Below are 23,280 nucleotides of genomic sequence, written 5' to 3' on the forward strand. Positions count from 1 at the left end.
CTGTGTTGAAATTCCAATTTCTGATATGTAAGTGCACTTCAATAAATGTGACTGCCTCTAGTAATATGTAGAATCTGTTAGAATTCGCAGGAAATAATGTTTCACTTCTAAAAAACTCATAACACAAAAAAATAAGCTATCTGTTATAGATACAGTTAAGCTCAAGAAGGGGCTCTTCAAACAACACTGAATAAAAGTGCATGTGAAAACAGGGTTTTTGACGAAGGAGGAAATAACATGGTTCTGAGACTTTAGGTTAAAACTGAAAAACAGTGGAATAAAATGAAATGTTTTAAGCAAGAGATTCTTCAATATAAAAATCCAGATAATTAATAATACAGTGTCAAGATGTTATCACACTACCCTAGTGTTAATTTGTACCTTGGTCTCATTCCAGAGGTGAAGACTGACTGCAGGAAGAATTTCAACACCCAATACAGCTGCTGCATTAGCATTTGTTACCACTGCAAATGCTACTTCCCTTTGTGAATCATGTTCCAAGTATTTCAGAGCAGTCATGTAAAAGGTATGATAGCCTGGTGCCCCCAAGCAGCCCAAGAAGTTAAAGTACCCAACCACGACAGCCTGAAAAACATTTAAAATTCAATTAGGTAATTAATTTTTTATGACAGATAAAATATAAGTCAATTTTTTGGCCTTAAGTAATGGGGTACTTAGCTAACAAATCAACTTCAAGTCTTCATACATTAATTTTTCAACTTTCTTGGTATGAGCAACTTACTTTTTATGAGGGGGCAGTTGTATTCCTCATTATTTTTGACTTTTACAGTTTAGATTACCTACTTCCTGTGTAGAGTACAGTACATGAATAACACTTGGCAATAACAAATTCTTTATGATGAAAACATTTTAAGATGTACTATTGCATTTTAAGACATGCTATTGCTTCCAGACAATACAAAGAAGACAATAACAGTACTGATTACCATGTAAGGTTATAATTACGTTAATGGAGTAGCTTGAATGCTAAATTGAGTTCTAGGCACTGCTAACAGATATTACACATTTTATACACTTTTATGCAGGAATTTTTAAAACTTTGTGGCCTAAAAACAACATGGGCAGAATTACAAATTCAAATTTGTAGTAATATATATTCTGAGACTTCTTTAGAAATACATTCAACCCAATATGAATAGCCTGGTCACAAAAATTATCATAAAAGATTTTTATTAAAAAATCCACAAGTTATAGGAGGGCACACCACCAGATCTTTGAGGGACCACCAAGGCATTTAAAGAGGAGTTTACAGAAAAAAATCTGCCTCATATATGACAATACTGTTACCATTTCAAGTGTATGTGATACCACATGCTGTCCAGCAGTTAACTGTGTACTACAGAATATGCTGCTGTTAATTTTCTTTCCCCTCTCCCAATGGTTACAGTGTTTGTGTTGATGCAGTGATTACATGTCCATGTGTGACGTTTTCTTATTTACTTGTTAGCTAGGTTTTCATTTGTTTATTGACTTGGTTACATTTTTGTGAGCTTTATTTTTTTTTATCCTTTTGTATGCGCAGGAATAGTTAAGCTCTTGTATGCAACAGCTAGTTGATTGATGACAAAACTTTGCAATTCTAATGAAATGTGATAATCAAGAGAGGGAATTTTTAATGGTACCCAATGATTCTTAAACTTAAACAGGAATGTGAAACATACCAATTCACCTGATAATATTCCTCTTTTCACATAATTTGCATTGTCCCTTTTTGAATGTGGGCACGCATAGTGAACTATTCCTAATTAGAACAATTTGTTTATTTTGCACTGTTTTATAAGTAATAAAATAATGTCATACTATACATATCACCATCTTAAATTAACTGCTTAATTGCTTCATACTTTTCCATGTCTAGTCTCCGCTCCCCTCTTTTTAACTTTTTTTCCTGCATCTCTTTTTCCGCTTGCTTCTTAATTGCACTATTCATTTCACTTCTCTTCCTCCTAAACCATCTTAACTTTTCATTCTTTAACCACCTTTGGCATTATTCTTTTTCTGATGTCTCCCCTTTCATTTTTGTCAGCTCTCATCTTTACAATACCTATGTCCCTCTCATTCTAAGGAAGTCTCTGTGATCTGTCCCTCATTTCTATTCTTCCTATCTATTCTTTGAGAATGAACTGATAGTTCCAGAAGCTAGGATAATTTTTTGTAATTTCTATTTTGTCTTCCTGCAGTATTGTGACTGAATATCAGAAATTCTGAACCATCATTATAAATCTGTTACGTCTAAAGAAAAGTCTTGACATGCTATGCAGGTTCTTTGAGTATGGGTGCGGTAGTCACATTTCAGTGAGACAAGGATGACCCATACCATGGCGTCGAAACTATCAGTTCCCTCTCTGCAGAAGGTTTGCACCACTGCCCCGGATTCTGAAACTGCCCAGGAGTGTAAAGCAGCAAACTGATGTTGCAGCATCAAGTGTTGGTGAACAGTGCCAGTAAAAACAGGGTACTCAGTACTGCAGGAAAAAACAAAACTGTTTCATAAGGTCATCATTACACACTATGTATATCATCTATTGAGTCTTCCTCCTTGCCGACACAGTGAAGAAATCTGCAGCCAAGGTGGTCTTCCAGCCTCATATATCCCCCCGCCCCCCCCCTCTCCAATGAACTATGGACCTTGGTGTTGGTGCGGAGGCTTGTGGTCCTCAATGATACAGATAACCGTACAGTAGGAGGGGTATCTGTTGAGAGGCTAGACAAACATGTGGATCCTGAAGAGGGGCAGCAGCCTTTTCAGTAATTGGAGGGGCAAAAGTCTGGATGATTGACTGATCTGGCCTTGTAACATTAACCAAAACGGCCTTGCTGTTGTGGTACTGCGAACGGCTGAAAGCAAGGGGAAACTACAGCCATAATTTTTCCCAAGGGCATGCAGCTTTACTGTATGATTAAATGATGATGGCGTCCTCTTGGGTAAAATATTCTGGAGGTAAAATAGTCCCCCATTCGGATCTCTAGCGGGGCTACTCAAGAGGACGTTGTTATCAAGAGAAAGAAAACTGGCATTCTATGGATCAGAGTGTGGAATGTCATTTCCCTTAATCGGGCAGGTAGGTTAGAAAATTTAAAAAGTGAAATGGATAGGTTAAAGTTCGATATAGTGGGAATTAGTGAAGTTCGGTGGCAGGAGGAACAAGACTTTTGGTCAGGTGAATACAGGGTTATAAATACAAAATCAAATAGGGGTAATGCAGGAGTAGGTTTAATAATGAATAAAAAAATAGGAGTGCGGGTAAGCTACTACAAACAGCATAGTGAATGAATTATTGTGGCCAAAATAGACACGAAGCCCACACCTACTACAGTAGTACAAGTTTATATGCCAACTAGCTCTGCAGATGATGAAGAAGTTGATGAAATGTATGATGAGATAAAAGAAATTATTCAGGTAGTGAAGGGAGATGAAAATTTAATAGTCATGGGTGACTGGAATTCGACAGTAGGAAAAGGAAGAGAAGCAAACATAGTAGGTGATTATGGATTGGGGCTAAGAAATGAAAGAGGAAGCCGCCTGGTAGAATTTTGCACAGAGCATAACTTAATCATAGCTAACACTTGGTTCAAGAGTCATGAAAGACAGTTGTATACATGGAAGAACCCTGGAGATACTAGAAGGTATCAGATAGATTATATAATGGTAAGACAGGGTTTTAGGAACCAGGTTTTAAATTTTAAGACATTTCCAGGGGCAGATGCGAACTCTGACCACAATCTATTGGTTATGAACTGTAGATTAACTGCAAAACTGTAAAAAGGTGGGAATTTAAGGAGATGGGACCTGGATAAACTGACTAAACCAGAGGTTGTACAAAGTTTCAGGGAGAGCATAAGGGAACAATTGTCAGGAATGGGGGAAAGATATACAGTAGAAGAAGAATGGGTAGCTTTGAGGGATGAAATGGTGAAGGCAGCAGAGGATCAAGTAGGTAAAAAGACGAGGGCTAGTAGAAATCCTTGGGTAACAGAAGAGATACTGAATTTAATTGATGATAGGAGAAAATATAAAAATGCAGTAAATGAAGCAGGCAAAAAGGAATACAAACGTCACAAAAATGAGATCGACAGGAAGTGCAAAATGGCTAAGCAGTGATGGCTAGAGGACAAATGTAAGGATGTAGAAGCTTATCTCACGAGGGATAAGATAGACACTGCCCTACAGGAAAATTAAAGAGACCTTCGGAGAAAAGAGAACCACTTGCATGAATATCAAGAGCTCAGATGGAAACCCAGTTCTAAGCAAAGAAGGGAAAGCAGAAAGGTGGAAGGAGTATATAGAGGGTCTATACAGGGGCGATGTTCTTGAGGACAATATTATGGAAATGGAAGAGGAGGTAGATGAAGATGAAATGGGAGATATGATACTGCGTGAAGAGTTTGACAGAGCACTGAAAGACCTAAGTCGAAACAAGGCCCCGGGAGTAGACAACATTCATGGAATGTTGTCTAGAACTACTGACAGCCTTGGGAGAGCCAAGTCTAACAAAACTCTACCATCTGGTGAGCAAGCTGTAAGAGACAGGTGAAATTCCCTCAGACTTCAAGAAGAATATAGTAATTCCAATCCCAAAGAAAGCAGGTGTTGACAGATGTGAAGATTACTGAACTATATGTTTAATAAGGCACAGCTGCAAAATACTAAAGCGAATTCTTTACAGACGAATGGAAAAACTGGTAGAAGCTGACCTTGGGGAAGATCAGTTTAGATTCCGTAGAAATATTGGAAAATGTGAGGCAATACTGATGCTACAACTTATCTTAGAAGCTAGATTAAGGAAAGGCAAACCCCACATTTCTAGCATTTGTAGACTTGGAGAAAGCTTTTGACAATGTTGACTTGAATACTTTCTTTCAAATTCTGAAGGTGGCAAGGGTAAAATACAAGGAGCGAAAGGCTATTTACAATTTGTACAGAAACCAGATGGCAGTTATACGAGTCGAGGGACATGAAAGGGAAGCAGTGGTTGGGGAGGGAGTGAGACAGGGTTGTAGCCTCTCCCCGATGTTATTCAATCTGTATATTGAGCAAGCAGTAAAGGAAACAAAAGAAAAGTTCAGAGTAGGTATTAAAATCCATGGAGAAGAAATAAAAACTTTGAGGTTTGCCGATGACATTGTAATTCTGTCAGAGACAGCAAAGGACTTGAAAGAGCAGTTGAACGGAATGGACAGGGTCTTGAAAGGAGGGTATAAGATGAACATCAACAAAAGCAAAACTAGGATAATGGAATGTAGTCGAATTAAATCGGGTGATGCTGGGGGAATTAGATTAGGAAATGAGACACTTAAAGTAGTAAAGGAGTTTTGCTATTTGGGAAGCAAAGTAACTGATGATGGCCGAAGTAGAGAGGATATAAAATTTAGACTGGCAATGGCAAGGAAAGCGTTTCTGGAGAAGAGAAATTTGTTAACATCGAGTATTGATTTAAGTGTCAGGAAGTAGTTTCTGAAAGTATTTGTATGGAGTGTAGCGATGTATGGAAATGAAACATAGAGGATAAATAGTTTAGACAAGAAGAGAATAGAAGCTTTCAAAATGTGGTGCTACAGAAGAATGCTGAAGATTAGATGGGTAGATCGCAAAACTAACGAGGAGGTACTGAATAGAATTGGCAAGAAGAGGAGTTTGCGGCACAACTTGACTAGAAGAAGGGATCGGTTGGTAGGACATGTTCTGAGGCATCAAGGGATCACCAATTTGGTACTGGAGGGCAGCGTGGAGGGTAAAAATCCTAGAGGGAGACCAAGAGATACACTAAGCAGATTCAGAAGGATGTAGGCTGCAGTAGGTACTGGGAGATGAAGAAGCTTGCACAGGATAGAGTAGCATGGAGAGCTGCATCAAACCAGTCTCAGGACTGAAGACTACAACAACAACAACAACAACAACAACATATAATGATAAGCCAGAGATTTAGGAACCAGGTTTTAAATTGTAAGACATTTCCAGGGGCTATTGGTTATGAATGTAGATTAAGACTGAAGAATCTGCAAAAAGGTGGGAATTTAAGGAGATAGGACCTGGATAAACTGACTAAACCAGAGCTTGTACAGAGTTTCAGGGAGAGCATAAGGGAACGATTGTCAGGAATAGGGGAAAGAAATACAGTAGAAGAAGAATGGGTAGCTCTGAGGGATGAAGTAGTGAAGGCAGCAGAGGATCAAGTAGGTAAAAAAACAAGGGTTAACAGAAGAGATATTGAATTTAATTGATGAAAGGAGAAAATATAAAAATGCAGTAAATGAAGCAGGCAAAAAGGAATACAAATGTCTCAAAAATGAGATCGTCAGGACACCTTCAAAGAAGTGTAAATAGTAAATATTCTATGAAATCAAACAACATCTGAGTCATATTTTATGAAAATCTGAACATTTATTATTAACGTGCATTGTCACTGAAAGTCAGTGAGTCAGGCACTTTGTATAAAGTCTTGTGATGTACGGTACTGTGCAATTTCAGTGGTTATCATGTAACATTAATGAAACCATATTAGAGAAGGAAAGTTGTTACTCACCATATAGCAGAGATGCTGAGTCGTGATAGGCACAACAAAAAGATTCACACAATTATAAGGCCTTTGTCAGCAATAGACACACACACACACACACACACACACACACACACACACATCTGCAGTCTGAGACAACTGAAGCCACACTGCGAGCAGCACCAACATTAATGAAATCGAATTATATGTGGAACAAGAAACTTGACTGATGTCGCATGAGTATTAAAACTGACAGTTGGCCTTTTATTTATGGCAACATACTTGTCTTGAATATGTACTGCAACACTGAGATTTTGAGACTGGAAATGATAACCATGCAGTTTTGACGTTGTGATGTTACATACTGCTCCAGAAAAGAGATGCGAGTCCCTATGTATTCTTACCAAAGGATGAGATGTGCAAACATATAAACCATAAAACAAATTATTGTGTAGATTTATTGTTTTATTTGCATGTGGAGAATCATGCTGAGGGACAATGCATGTTTTCAAGACGGAATAGCGATTGCAGTAACTTCACAAATGGAAGTACCTACACAGATGCCAAAGTATGAACTCTTTGTATCGTCAACCTACACTGGACAAGTGTGACACCATCAACATATATAAATATAACATTTAAAATGGCAGTGATGAAATTCAAACAAATGAACTATTAATTGGACTGTGACTCCGAATGCATCATTCTATGTCTAAACTTGTATGAAGTGAAAACAATCCTGCTGGTGGAACATTCACAAGAAAAGCATTATAGCAGAGGTTGAAAGCACCCGCATCAGTTGTAAGGTTCTTCTCATTTTTCACTGGTTTAGAGCTCTTAAATGCCCATCATAAGGTGTCATAACTTTGTGCTATGACCACAATCGACACGGTGGATGAGTACAGGACACGACGTATCACCAGTGAGTACAGAGTGCAGCGGGCTCTGTGTTTGCTAACTGAAGCAATATTTTCAACCTATATTTGCAATATTTTCAACCTATATTATATGAAGTGGTTCTGAACTGGACATCCTGACTGGATGCTTCATGTTATCTGAAGGTTACTGTACACAATTTTGGTACTCCTCATATTCAAGTAAAGTAGACATTGCAGTATTACAATTCCTTCCAGCAAGGATAGAGCAATGAGGAGATCAAGACTACGACCACCACATCAAAGGAAATGCTCAAATAAAATAAGAAGAAAGGCAGAACAACATTAAATCCCTGCTGAATCAAGTACATCCAACCCAACTGAGACACTAAATTTGGGACAGGACGCAGGGCTAATTATTGCTGAAAGAAACATGTAAATTGAAATAGTGATAGAAACAACTACCAAATGGAATTATTTGAGAAGAATAAACCATTATGACTGAATAATTGCAGAGAAATAGTCAGCTGCTCTTAACAACCAAATAAATAATTGAGCCATAAGAGGTGGGCAGGTAGAAACATGTACTGAAAATCAAATACTTAAAAAAAAAAAAGAATTTATTGCTGATGAACTACAATTAAAATTTCATCTACATCTGCATCTACATGGTGACTCTACAAATCACATTTAAATGCCTGGCACAGGGTTCATCAAACCACCTTCACAATTCTCTATTATTCCAATTTTGTGTAGCATATGGAAAGAACGAACACCTACATCTTTCTGTACGAGCTCTGATTTCCCTTATTGTATCATGGTGATCACTGCTCCCTATGTAGGTTGGTGTCAACAAAATATTTTCGCATTCGGAGGAGAAAGTTGGTGATTGGAATTTCGTGAGAAGATTCTGTCGCAACGAAAAACGCCTTTCTTTTAATGGTGCCCAGCCCAAATCCTGTATCATTTCTGTGACACTCTCTCCCATATTTCGCGATAATATAAAACATGTTGCCCTTCTTTGAACTTTTTCGATGTACTCCGTCAGTCCTATCTGGTAAGGATCCCACACCATGCAGTAAAAGAAGACGGACAAGTGTAGTGTAGGCAGTCTCCTTAGTAAACCTGTTACATTTTCTACATGTCCTGCCAATAAAACACAGTCTTTGGTTAGCCTTCCCCATAACATTTTCTACGTGTTCATTCCAATTTAAGTTGTTCATAAGTGTACTTCCTAGGTATTTAGTTGAATTTACAGCCTTTAGGTTTGACTCATTTATTGTAACCAAAGTTTAACGAATTCCTTTTAGCACTAATGTGCATGACCTCACACTTTTATTTATTCAGGGTCAACTGCCAATTTTCGCACCATTCAGATATCTTTTCTAGATCATTTTGCAATTTGTTTTGATCTTCTGATGACTTTATTAGTCGATAAATGACAGCAACATCTGCAAACAACCTAAGGCGGCTGCTCAGATTGTCTCCCAAATCGTTTATATAGATAAGGAACAGCAAAGGGCCTATAACATTACCTTGGGTAATGCCGGAAATCACTTCTGTTTTACTCAATGACTTTCTGTCAATTACAACAAACTGTGACCTCTCTGACAGGAAATCACAAATCCAGACACATAATTGAGACGCTACTCCATAAGCATGCAATTTCACTACAAGACGCTTGTGTGGTATGGTATCAAAAGCCATCCAGAAATACAGAATTGATCTGATATCCCTTGTCAATAGCACTCAACACTTCATGTGAATAAAGAGCTAGTTGTGTTTCACAAGAATGACGTTTTCTAAACCCATGTTGACTGTGTATCAATAGACGGTTTTCTTCGAGGTAATTCATAATGTTTGAACACAATATATGTTCCACAACCCTGCTGTATATCGACGTTAATGATATGGGCCTGTAATTAAGTGGATTACTCCTACTACCTTTCGGAATATTGGTGTGATGTGTGCAACTTTCCAGTCTTTGGTTACGGATCTTTTGTTGCGTGAACAGTTGTATATGATTGTTAAGTATGGAGCTAATGCATCAGCATACTCTGAAAGGAACCTAACTGGTATACAATCTGGACCAGAAGACTTGCTTCACTTCTCCAAGGATATTTACTTCTAAGTTACTCATATTGGCAGCTGTTTGAATTCTGGAACATTTACTTCATCTTCCTTTGTGAAGGCATTTCAGAAGGGTGTGTTTAGTAACTCTGCTTTTGCAGCACTTTATTTGATAGTACCAATATTGCTATCATGCAGAGAAGGCACTGATTGGTTCTTGCCACTAATATATTTCACATACGACCAGAATCTCTTTGGATTTTCTGCCAGGTTTTGACACAAAGTTTTGTTGGCGAAACTGTTGTAAGCATCTCACATTGACAATATAATGGATAAATAAGAGTTCTACTCACCAAGTGGTGGCAGGAGAACACACATATAAAAAGTATTACAGTTTGCAAGCTTTTGGAGCCAGCGGCTCCTTCTTCTGGTAGTAGAGTTGAAGAGGAAGGAAGAGGCATGAAGGAAAAGGGGTAGAGTTTGGAAAAGCCACTCAGAAACCTAGGTCAGGGGAGACTTACCAGGTGCAATGAGAAGGAAAGAAAAGTTGCACAGAACCCTGGGTAAGGGAAGACTTACCTGACAGGATGAGAAGGAAGTCTGGTAAGTCTCCCCTGACACAGTGTTCTGGGTGATTTTTCTGAACTCTGCTCCTTTTCCTAAACCTCGCCTGTCCTTTTCCTCCATCCTTCTTCCTTTCCCTTCAACCCTCTTTACAGAAGAAGGAGCCACTGGCTCTGAAAGCTTGCACACTGTCATATTTTTTATAAGTGTGTTTTCCTGCTGCTGCTTAGTGAGTAGATCTTTTTATCTATTTATTATATTTTCAAAAATTGATAAATTAAAACTGACAGTGTTATATTGAACAAAGAAGATTATTAAGACAGTGAGTCAGAAGATAGGTGGCCTGTAGTTTTTATGGACAGTGACTGTTTTCAACAGGTGGCCCCTGACTCCGCTGTAGCTAGCCATTCAAGTGGCAGTTGCTCACATCATGACGTCACCAAGCTGTGGTGGTGCAGTGTATGTTACATCACAATGCTGCGAGCTGCCTGATGGACCCTGATGAGCACAGTTATGCCCAAAAAAATTTTTAAATATTGTTACATTATGGGTCAAACGAAGACTGAGTTAAGTTTCAGTGTAATTTTCTACAAAAGTGCTAGCAACTGTTGTGAACCAAGCAACTGTTGTTCAAGCTTTATTATTACACTGATTGGATGGAAGAAATATTAAGTGTATTTCTAACCTACTTTCTCAAATAAAATGTAAATGGATAGATAAAATCTACTCACCAAGCGGCGACAGGGGAACACACACACAAAAGGATTTAACTTTTACAGGCTTTCGGAGCCAGTGGCTCCCTCTTCTGGCAGAAGAGTTGAAGGGGAAGGAAGAGGGGTGAAGGAAAAGGACTAGAGGGGTCTAAGGAAAGTGGCACAGTTTAGACAAGTCACCCAGAGCCCTGGGTCAAGGGCGACTTACCAGACGGGAGGAGAAGGAAAGACTTTCTCAAATGGGACAGTTAAGTGTTGATTCGAAAGCAGAGTAGTGCAAAACAATGTTGATTGAAATGAGCAGATGGAACAGACAGTATAAAATGTTAACATTAATTCAAATGTGCAGAGTGTTCAATTTGAGACACCTACTACTGAAATAAACACTATGGAGGGCTGTTAAAAAATGAACTGAATATCAAATTGGATACTAAAACACTAAAATAGCTCAGCAAGTCATTAAGTTAGAAGAGCATATTGTTGACTCAAGTCAGGGAAAAAGTAAAAATTAGTGAAAACAAATGAATTGAATCTATGACAAAGTTTAGGAGGGAAATTAGATTGTGAAATAATTATTTAGTTGATGGTGGGCAATGAAGTAAATGAACAATTAAAAGAAGTCAATAAGATGTTAAAAAAATTAAGGAATTTATGAAACAAAAATTCCTGGAGGTACTAAACAAACACAACTTTAAGTCTTAATATTTTAGAACAAAATAAAGAGTTACATGAGGCAGCAATCTCAGATTCCATTTTTGCGACATTGGAGAAATGAGGAAGTGATTTCAATGAACTAAAGGTACAAGACAGTTTGAGTCATTTGTCACACCTCCTGACACAGAAGACAGAGGCGGGGTGTCAAAAACTGGGAAGAGTAAGCAAAACTAAAGACGAGTTTAAGAGCAAGAAACTTGATGTAAACTGTAGGTTCCCATTTCAGTTACTAGAAGAACTTTTTCTGGTACATGGGACAAAATTAAAAATAATTTCTGAAATTTAAACCAGAAGGGAAGATTTGCCTACACAGCTTATAAGAATATTTTATAGATCACTAATTAGCAGTTGAGAAGACACCAGCAATATAGATTTTCTTCTCTTTTACATAGAAGAGTATGCTGTATAAAGGGGTAGAGCACATTCTGAGGAGTTAACTTCTTGGAATGATTTCCAAGAGAAACGCAGTAAGAAATACTGGTCGTCAAGCACTCAAGAGAAGCCAGCACTTGAACAGCTGGACTCTCATTAATATAATAGCATTTGGGGAAGTTATAAGAAACATAATGAGTGACATTCAACTAGGCCTAAATATTTAGACAAGCCTGTAGAGGAAAGTAATTTAACAAAGATATTGGTTCATAGGCCAGCATTTCAAGTACAAAAGGAAATATGGTATTGTGAGTGGACAAATGTTGATGATTCTATATTCTGACATAACTGTCGTAAGGAGTGTGACCAAAGTATAACTTAAATGTTTATTTGATACTACAGTAGTGAAGCCATAGTCAAAGTACATATAATTTTTTCTTTTTTAAAAAAAAAAAGGCTACATTATCAGTTTCAAAGAACTACATCGTCATTTCAAATGTAAAACATCAGTTGGAGAATATACAATGGGAATTATGGCCATACATCTTACAAAAATTACAAGGAATAACGAGAACAGGCAACCGAGGCAATGGTGGCACAACCAAGCCACTACAAGTTATGCCCATGTTTGCCCAAATGTTCATTCCATGTCCAAATGTAGAATAGATAAAAACTACGCCAGGGTAAAAATTGCCAAGAATTCTTGCTATGTGTCCTATTGGACAATTGTATGGCTGATATAAATTCACAAGCCTGAAAATTGAACACAAATATGTATATTTAATCATTGATATGACGTAAACACCCATGAGAAATCACATGTAATAACCCCACCGTAGGTGTATCAAGCACAGCAAGCTTCCGTATGGAATGCAGCACATAATTTTACTATGTTCAGAAAAAAGAATCTCAAAACACAATGTACTTTAATGTAGGACTGACACACTACTAACTTGCTAACATAACATTGTTCTATTTGTTTGTTAACCCATTCTGTCACTAGAGGGTATGAATGTAGTATAGAAACACAAGAAACAAAACAAGACCTACATAATGTACAATAACAGGCACTAGATGGCACCACTGTGCAGTCTTAACAATACTAGTCTCTAGTTGAAATATAAATACAAACCGAACACTGGTATACAAGCAAAAAGATTGGTACACATTTTTTAGAGCTTTAAAATTAGATAGCACAGCATAGTCGATAAGATATGATAACAACGAAACGAAGTTTTGTCTCAAAACAATATTATAAAAACCACAATATTGTTGTACATAACATTACAAAATGCCACTCCCATGCTACCCATTAAGACGATGTTTGTTACAGTCTTTCACACAGACAAATAAAAAAACAAATTAAAATTCTATTTACTAGCAACAATAACTATGTATCACATCAAAACAGTATATATCACAAGCATAAAAGACTGGATGTATTATGTACTTGAAGGGCGGGAGGGAAGAATGTAAATTTTTTTATTATTTTATTTATTTATTTATTTTTTATATGGGCCACCAATGCATGAGAGGGCAGAAACAGTGGACAATAGCAATATCATAGTTACAGCAAAACTGAACCTACATTCTACATTCCAGCAATCTTAAGTAATGATAAAGCCAACCTATGATAATTGGTTATTGTACATTGTGTAGGTCTTGTATTGTTTCTTGTGTTCGTTCATGCCCTCTAGTGACAGAAAGGGTGTCACAGCCTGATACAAAGCAAGAATACTTGGCAATTTTTACCCTGGTGTAGTCATTATCTGTTCTACATTAGGACATTGCATGAACGTTTGGGCACGCATGTGCACAACTTGTAGTGACTTGGTTGTGCCACCACTGACTCAGTTGCCTGGTCTTATTATTTCTCGTAACTTTTGTAAGATGTATGGTCAAAATTCCCATTATATATTCTCCAACTGATGTTTTACACTTGAAAATGATGACGTAGTGCATTGAAACCAGTAATGTAACCCCCCTTATTTACAGAAACAAAATTATATACTGTGACTATGGATTCACTATTGTGGTGTCAAACATTTAAATGTTAATGAGGTATCAACATTCATAGATGGACTAGGTATGTGAAACAGAAATTGAGGACACTCAATCAGATCACAATAATAATGGAAATCATTATCCAACACGATTTCAACAGAAAAATGAAACCACATACTGTAAAGTTAGGAAATAAAATAATAGAATGAAAAACTGAGGCTGTAATAAGAATGCATGTCCAAATAGGCCAACAAACATATCTTTGTCACACCAGTTGTGGAAAACTATGCACGTTCTGAAGAACAAGCCAGGCTATCCATGAGTGGTTCATAGAGGAAGGGCAAACAATGCCTGAGAAGGAACAAATGAAAACTATTGTAATGGGCGATTTTCTTGGGACAGAAATTGATATTCGTTTGCATACTGCTAGCGAAATATCACTAATATAACAGGAATTGCTACCAGTAATGGTAAAAAATATGCATGTTCTATACTACCAGCATATTCCTTTAGTGGCTTCAACTGATATTACTGTAGTAGAAGAACAAGAACAAGCTAAACAAAATTATAAAAAAATATAAAATTAAAATCACAAGAATTGGATAAATATTATGAGTTGGAAAGTTGCTAATCACCATAAAGCAGAGATGAGCGGAGATGCTGAGTTGCAGATAGGCACAACAAAAAGACTATCACACTTAGAGCTTTCGGACAATGGCCTTCGTCAACAACACACACACACACACACACACACACACACACACAACTGACACACACAACTGCAGTATCAGGCAATTGAAACCACACTGCAAGCAGCAGCACCAGTACATGATGAGAGTGGCAACTGGGTGGGGGTAAGGAGGAGGCTGGGGTGGGGAGGGGGAGGGACAGTATGGTGGGGATGGCAAACAGTGAAGTGCTGCAGGTTAGTGCAGGGCAGGGCTGGAGAGGTGGGTAGGGGGGGGGGGGGGGGGGGGGCCTGGGAGAAGTAGCAGAAAAGGAGAGAAATAAATACCACCAAATTACCCGTCTCTGGCTGCCACCCCTCCTTCCACAATGACCTCCACCTGTTCCAATTCTGCTTATCCTTTGCCCTCACCAACACAGTCCTGCAAAACCATATCACCCAAGCCCAAACCTTTTTGCAGTACATTCTCTCCATCCGCAAGAATCTCCTGCTATCCAATCCCAGATTCCTGGAACCCATAACACACACTGAAATGCTTGCCCTGGAGGAACTCAAGCAATATGCACAATGCCACCTCAAAAAGCTCTCCATCCTGCTCATTTCCTACTCCCACCTTGGAGTACCACTGTCCACCACCTCTACAACAACATCCAAACCTGCCCCAAGCCACCTCATAACTGAAAACCCTGTCTCACAAACTTACTACACTTACTCCACCATCTCAAACTCCCTACCACCACCACACAGAATCCAGAACCTAAATAGACCCGCAACACAGTCATGAACCTTTTCTCCAGAAGCCTTAGCCCCACAGAAATATCAATCCTTTCCAAGGCCTCACCTTTTGCCCTACTCCCAAATTCACTGATGCAGGACTTGTTAAAGACCTTCTCTCCTTCTCCTGGTCCATATAGTGGAAAACCTGTTTCACCACCAACCCTACCAATCAGACTCAACCTAAGACCAATATTGAATGTTGCCTAACTCAGTTCACTCCTCCATCCAACTGTGATCCACCCCCACTGCCCCCAAACTGCTCCTTGTTAATTTTCCAGAATTTCTTAACCTCAAACCTTGCCTCACCAGCATTCCCCAAATCCCTCAACATGCAGACTAACCTTACATCAGCAGAAAGAACTGCAGTCTACCATCTAAAAACTGATCCAGACTTTATAATCCTACATGCAGCAAAGGCTCCACCACTGTTGTTCTGAACAGCAAGGATTACCTGGCAGATGATGATGATGACAACACAAACACTAAGTCCCCAGGCAAAGAAACTCCCCAAACAGGCTGGAAATCGAACCTGGGACCCCGTGATCCAGAGGCAGCAACGCTTAGCTGGCAGAAGGACTCTGCCAGCTGTCAGATACTTCCACCTACAAACCTTGCCATAGTGACCCCATTCCAGAAATCCAGCAGGATCTCCAGTCACTACTCAAATCCTTAGGCCCACCCCAGAACCTCACCCAACTCTCTACTCACCCCTACCACTCCCCGCACTTACCTTCTACACGCTTCCTAAACTCTATAAACCTAGCCACGCAGGACACCCCATTGTGGCCAGTTACTGTGCCCCCACCGAGAGAATCTCTGCTCTCGTAGACCAACACCTTCAGCCTATTATCTGGAACCTACCCTCCATTTCCTCCACTGACTCTCCACAGTTTCTGTCCCTTTACCACATGGTGCCCTGCTTGTCACTATTGATGCCACCTCCCTGTAAACTGACATCCCTAATGCCAAAGCCTTATAGCTAATGAACACCACCTTTCCCAACACCCGACGGATTCCAAACCAACAACCTCCTTCCTAGTTGCCATGTCCAGCTATATCCTTACTCACAATTACTTCTGTTTTGAAGGCATTACCTGCAAACAAATCCGGGGTACGGCTATAGGCACCCACATGGCACCATCCTATACCAACCTATTCAAGGGCCATCAACAGGAATCCTCCTTAAAAACTCACAATCCTAAAGTGCTCACCTGATTCAGATTCATTGATGACATCTTTGCTATCTGGATTGAAGGTGAGGACACACTATTCACATTCTCCAGAACCTCAACAACTTCTCCCCCATTTGCTTCACCTGGTCCTACTCAACACAGCAAGCCACCTTCCCAGGTGTTGATCTCCAACTCGAAAATGGCTACATCAGTACCTCCATCCATATCAAACCTACTAATCACCAGCAATAGCTCCAGTTCGACAGCTGCCACCCATTCCATACCAAGAAGTCCCTTCCGTACAGCCTAGCCACCCATGATCGTCTCATCTGCAGTGACAAGCAGTCCCTCCTGAAATATACCGGGGGTTTCACAGAAGCCTTCACTGACTGTAATTATTCTCCCAATCCCATACAAAAACAAATCTCCCATGCCTTATCTTTCCAGTCTCCCACCACCCCCCAAAGTCCCACCATCTGGCCACAGAGGTACATTCCCCCATAACTCAGTACCACCCAGGACTGTAGCAACTGAATTACATTCTCTGCCAGGGCTTTGATTACCTCTTGTCATGTCCTGAAATGAGAGATGTCCTGCCCACTATCCTTCCCACCCCTCCCACAGTGGTATTCTACCGTACACTGAACCTACACAACATACTCGTCCATCCTTACACAACCCCTGCTCCCAGTCCCACCCCATGGCTCATACCCCTCTAATAGACCTTGATGCAAGACCTGTCCCATACATCCTCCCACCATCACCACCTACTCCAGTCCAGACACTAACATCACCTATCCGACCAGAGGCAGGGTTACCTGTGAAACCTGTCATGTGGTCTACAAGCAAAGCTGCGACCATTGTGCTGCATTCTATTTAGGCATGACAACCAACAAGCAGTCTGTCCACATGAATGGCCACAGACAAACTGTGGCCAAGAAACAAGTGGACACCTGTTGCTGAACATGCTGCCAAACATGATATCCTTCATTTCAATGACTGCTTCACAGCCTGTGCCATATGGACCCTTCACACCAACACCAGCTTTTCCGAATTGTGCAGTTGGGAACTATCCCTGCAATTCATCCTACAGTCCTGTAACTCTCCTGGCCTCAACCTTTGCTAGTCACTGTTCTCACCCATCCAGCCTCTTCGGGGCTCCCATTCCAGCACTACACAGCCGTCATTCCACCACCACACCCAGTCTTTTTAATTTTTTAAATTTGTTTATTTTTATTTATTTCTCTCCTTTTCCACTACTTCCCCTCGCCACCTCTCGCCAGTCCTCCGCCTAACCTGCAGCACTTCACTGTCCACCATTCCCACTGTACTATCCCTCCCCCTCCCCACCCCAGCCTCCTCCTTATCACCACCCGTCGCCACTCCCATCATGCACTGGTGCTGCTGCTCGCAGACTGCAGTCATGTGTGTGAGCTGCGTGTGCATGTGTGTGTATTGTTGACTAAGGCCACTGGTCAAAAGCTTTAAGTGTGAAAGTCTTTTTGCTGTGCCTATCTGTGACTCATCCCCACTGTATGGTGAGTAGCAACCTTCCTTCTCATAATATTGTTACACTGCATCCTCGATTTTCCATTCTCTGAAGAACTGGATGAAGTAAGAGAAGAATGGAAGAGTCCACTAGTAAATATTTTATTCAGACGTAAGAACATATTTCCTCTAAACAAGGTATAAGTAAGGAGTATGGATGTAAATTTAAAGTAAAGAAAGATAAATTTTTTTCTGTAAACACCTTGTATCTAAGAGCCTTCAAAATGTTGTTAGAGAAGAAATCCAAAAATAATTGATAACGATACTATAGAATGTAGTCTTAGTGTCTATCATAATCCATTGTTAGCAGATTCAAAACCATATACAGCTTTCTGATTTGATGATAAACATTGTCAATTTAAAGTATTACCCTTTGTGTTGACTATCTCTGCACTCGTTATTATTTACGCTTTAGACAAATCTTTGAGAAACAAATTGGTACAAGACTTGACGAACTATGTAGATGATTTACTAATAGTTTCTAAGACCTAGGAAAATCATTTTAAGTAATTAATATGAACAGTAGGTCAGTTGGAGGGCAAGGAGATAATAATAAAACTTAAGGCCATATGACGGGCATTAATGAACTACAACTTGATCCAGAAAGCATACAAGCTATATAACACTACCCTGAGAAAAAAAGAAATAATTTTAAGGTTTGGCTGGTTTCTACAGAAGTTTTATAAAGAGACAGGCCATGTATGATCCACAATTATTAAAACTATTGGAATACAAGGCTAAATGGGTTTGCGATGATGGCCAATCTGAAGCTTTTAAGAATTTAAGTAAGCCCTTCTGGAAGATAAAACTTCGCATCACCTTAAAATGAATCAAGCATTCAAATTGGCCTGGATGCATCAGAATATGGTTCGGCTCATGAATTGTTCTATGGAGAATGGGATCCACAACACAGTGAACATTGAACCATAGTTTTTGGATAGATAAAAAATCTACTCACCAAGTAGCACTAAGAGAACATACATATAAAGCTACAGAAATCCGCAAGATTTCAGAGCCAGTGGCACCTCTTTCTGGCAGAAGGGTTGATGGGTAAGGAAGAGGGGTGAAGGAAAAGGACTGGTGAGGTTTAGGAAATTGAGAGAGTTCAGAAAAGTTGCCCATGAGGCCAAGTCAGTGGAAGATAGTGTAATACGCAAGACAGAGATTACTGCCAAAACATGATGCACGAGATAATAAGAGCAGAAAGCTTACAGAGTGAAGGAAGGAGTAGTTACTGTGAAGAAATATTGAAACTAAACAAACTGACTTAAATTAAGGCCAAGTGGGTGGTGAGAACCAAGGACATGTTATAGTGTCAATTCCCACCTGTAGAGTTCTGAGAAACTGGTGGTTGGTAGAAGGATCCAGATGGCATATGTGGTGAAATATGCCACTGAGGTTATGACTGTCATGTTACAGAGCAAGCTCTGCAACAGGATATTGTGTTGCCAGTATACAACCTCTGCCTATGCCCATTCCTGCTAATGGAAAATTTGGTAGTAGTCATGCCCATTAAAAGGCCAAACAGTCATTATGCAATAGCTGGTATATGACATGGATCATTTAACAGGTGGCTCTTCCTTTGACAGTACGTTTTGCCAGTTACAGGGATGGTACAAGTGATGGTATGAGGGTGCGTAGGGAAAGTCTTCACTGGGGGGATGGTCACAGGTGTAGGAGCCACAGGGTGTGGCAACGGATACAGAAGAAACATAGTGTCTGACAAGGATACGTGGAGACTTCGCAGGTGATGAAAAGCTATTCTAGGTGTAGTGGACCAAATGTCAGACAGAATGGACCTCATTTCAGAGCAAAGCCTTGTCAAAGTTGCTGATTAATACATTCAAGACCAGGATAACACTGAGTGACAAGAGGTATACTCCTAAGCTTCTCTTTGGAGGGGTCAGCAGTACTAGGGTTGGATATGATGGACTGGGAAATCTAGTTTTGATCAAGGCTGATGGGGTAATTACATCCAGTAAAGGCTGAAGTGAGAATGGTCATGTGTATGTGTAAAGAGTCTGCATCTGAGCAAATATGAACAAATACATTTGCCTTGAATGCCAAGACTATATGGTAGGGAACATTTGACATGTAATGGATGGCAACTGTCAAAAAGCAAATACTATTGTTTGTTAATAGTGAACAGAAGTGCATAGCTGACCGTCAGTGAGGACGAGGTCAACATCACGGGAAGTGAGGGGATTTGGAATTGGACCATGTAAAATTTAACTGGGATGATTACATATGGAACAGATGTCATCAATATATCTAACCCAAACTTGGGGCTGAAGATTTATGGATCCCAAGAAAGCTCTCCCCCCCCCCCACCCCACCCCCCACCCCCCTTGCTGCCCTCTCCATCCCCAAGCAACTCACGAAAAGATTGAAATAGGAAAGAGCCACCCTGAATCCCATGACGGTGCCCCTGATCTGTTTGTATGTCTGCCCCTTGAAGGTAAAGCAGTAGTTGGTAAGTATAAAGTTGATTACAGTGAGAAAGGTGAGCAGTAAGGATGTCATACGTTTGATATATCTTGGTGCTGACTGAGGAAAAGCTCAGCAGCAGACAGACCATGTACATGGGGGATGTTGGTATAGAGGGAGGTGGCATCAATGGTGACAAGCAAAGTGTGTGGTGGGAGTAGGCTGGGCACAGATCTCAGAGGATCGAGGAAATGGTTGGTATCTTTAACATAAGAGGGAAGTCATTGCACTACATGTTGCAGGTGATGATCAACAGAGGCAGATTTAAGTTCAATGGTTGCTTTGAAGCCAGTGAGTGAGAGACAGCTAGGATGATTGGGTTCGTGGACCTTAGGAAGAAGGCTGTGTGTGGTGTGTGGTTTGGGTAGAATAAGAAGTTCTATGGATTGAGGTGTTAGTCCTCGTGAGGGGCTGGAGAATTTAAGGAGGGACTGTAGGTCAGTTCACTTGGTGCCTACATTTCTGAGAATTTCAGGTCTGGGGAGGAAGATTATGTCATAAGAAGCTCTGAGAAAATAACAGTGATTTGGAGGGATGGGGACTGAGTATCTCCCTTGGCTTTCATAAGCTCGGTGAAATAAAATTCCAATGTTAGGTTAAAACCACAGAATTCCCTGACATTTTACAAAATTCTGAAATTCCCTGATGTGTCCCTGATTTTTTCAAGGAAAAGTATAATTTCCTAAGAATTCCAGGTTTTCCAGAAGAATCGCCACCTTGGTTTGTATCACATGGATGGGGTCTTGATGGCAGATGCTGCATGCAGAGCTGTCCAACAGCTGGCACGGATCCTCACTTACATACTCCCATCAGTCAAGTACCACCTTGTGTGCTGGGAGGATAATGATAGAGTTATCAGCTTTTAGGGAATGAAGGACGGGATTTCTGCGGAGGAGAGTTTAGGGTTATGTTGCAGACCCCTGTGACCATCCCCACTGTAAGACTTGCCCTATGCACTCGCCAACCAACGTCCGCCTATACCAACCTTGTAACTGGGAAAAAATACACTATCAAAGGGATATCCATCTGTGAAGTAACATGCAATATACCAGCTATTATGTAAACACTATTCAGCCTTTTACATTGGCATGACTACCACCAAGTTTTCCATTAGGGTGAATGAGCATAGGCAGAGGGACTATACTGGCAACACACAATATCCTTCAGCAGAGAATCCATCTTCTTCAGTCTCAGCATTTCTTCATAGTAACTATTCCTTTCTCCAATCCCTTTCAATTTTCTATTTCTTTCATTTTCTGACTTCTCTATTTCTGTCCCCCCCCCCACCCCCCACCCTCCCCCCTTGCCATCCCACCTCTATCACATACAATGCACTTAGCTTCTCCCACCTCTATCACATACAATGCACTTAGCTTTCCGCTCTTATCATCTAGTACACAATGTTTTGGCTGCAATCTCTTTCTTCCACCTTTAAACTCTCAGGCTCTCATATCCTGTCCAGTGAAATCCCCAAGAATCAGGCTTTCCTTCTCATCCCATTTGGTAAGTCTCCACTGACCTGGGGTTCTGGGTGACTTTTCCAAACTCCATTACCTAAACTTCACCAATCCTTTTCCTTCACCCTCTTCGCTCCCCTTCAACCCTTCTGCCAGAAAAAGGAGCCACTGGCTCCAAAAGCTTTCAAATTTTAACATCTTTATATTGTGTTTGCCTGCTGTCGTTCGGTGAATAGATTTTTTATCAATCCAATTACATTATATTTTTTTTTAAACTGACTATTTTCATGATATTCTGAACCATAAATTTTGCTAGTCATTGTCTTATTAAGCATGAGCTGAATTACTCAGTGATTGAGAAAGAACTTCTAACTATAGTGTGGAGTCTACAAAACTTTTAGACTCCAACACTGGGCTCAAAAATATTACACATACACATCATCAGGCATTAGCATAGTTAATGGAGAGTGAATTATTATACGGTTGATTAATGAAATGGATTTTATTTTTACAAGATTTTAAATCAGAAATTAATTATGTTAAATTTTCACCTAACACAATTTTGGATGCACTTTCGCCACTGCCATTAGGTATGAATCATGAGCATAGAACTGAAGGCTCTGGAGCTTTATTTAGCAGTAATTTTATGTCAATAAGTTATTGTAACAATAAAGTGTGTTAGCTCAATAAGTAAGAGAAGATATCAGGTCTGATGAACATTTTGGACCAACTGTTACATCTTGGAACCAGGAAACATTGTATCTAAGAGATAAAACTAAGTAGTTAGACAATGGAAAATCGAGGCTAGAACAATGACAATATTATGAAAAAGATAGTTGCTCTCACCATATAGCACAGATGCTGAGTCACAGATAGGCACAACCAAACAACAGTCAAAATAAGTTTTTGCTCAACACACACACACACACACACACACACACACACACACAGGCTGCAAAGGCCAGAAGTCCGGTTTGGCCGGAAGCTTTGTTTGGCAGTATTTTAGATGTACCTATCTGTGATGTAACATCTCTGCTATATGGTGACTACAAGGAGTACTACAGAAGGTTTGCAATATGATGCAACAATAAGCTGCAGGAGGCTTATTGCTGCTGTATTCTGAGAATACTTCATACTTGCACTGTAGCCGATGTGTCAAGTCTGTGGGCACAATCAATCACTAGCAGGGTTAGTTTGAAGGGCTTGCTATGGGGTCATGGTCGCAAAGTGAGATTCAGGCAGTTTTGTGGTACAACTTTGAACGTGGTTTAAACATGACCAGTGCTTTAAAGAAATGACTCTTGCACTCCGTGATGTGTGT

General features: G+C 39.9%; 1 protein-coding gene across 2 annotated transcripts in view; it reads right to left on the bottom strand.

Moving 5' to 3' along the window:
• Positions 1 to 23,280, bottom strand: part of LOC126458324 (thioredoxin domain-containing protein 11) — a 143,897-nt gene that overhangs the window by 86,561 nt on the left and 34,056 nt on the right. For both annotated transcript variants that reach the window (XM_050095279.1, XM_050095280.1), the window contains exon 4: positions 382 to 585. In XM_050095279.1, the coding sequence (XP_049951236.1) occupies positions 382 to 585 (204 nt within the window). The remainder of the gene's footprint in view (positions 1 to 381; positions 586 to 23,280) is intronic.

Source organism: Schistocerca serialis, chromosome 2, assembly GCF_023864345.2.
Source record: "Schistocerca serialis cubense isolate TAMUIC-IGC-003099 chromosome 2, iqSchSeri2.2, whole genome shotgun sequence".
NCBI lineage: Eukaryota > Metazoa > Arthropoda > Insecta > Orthoptera > Acrididae > Schistocerca > Schistocerca serialis.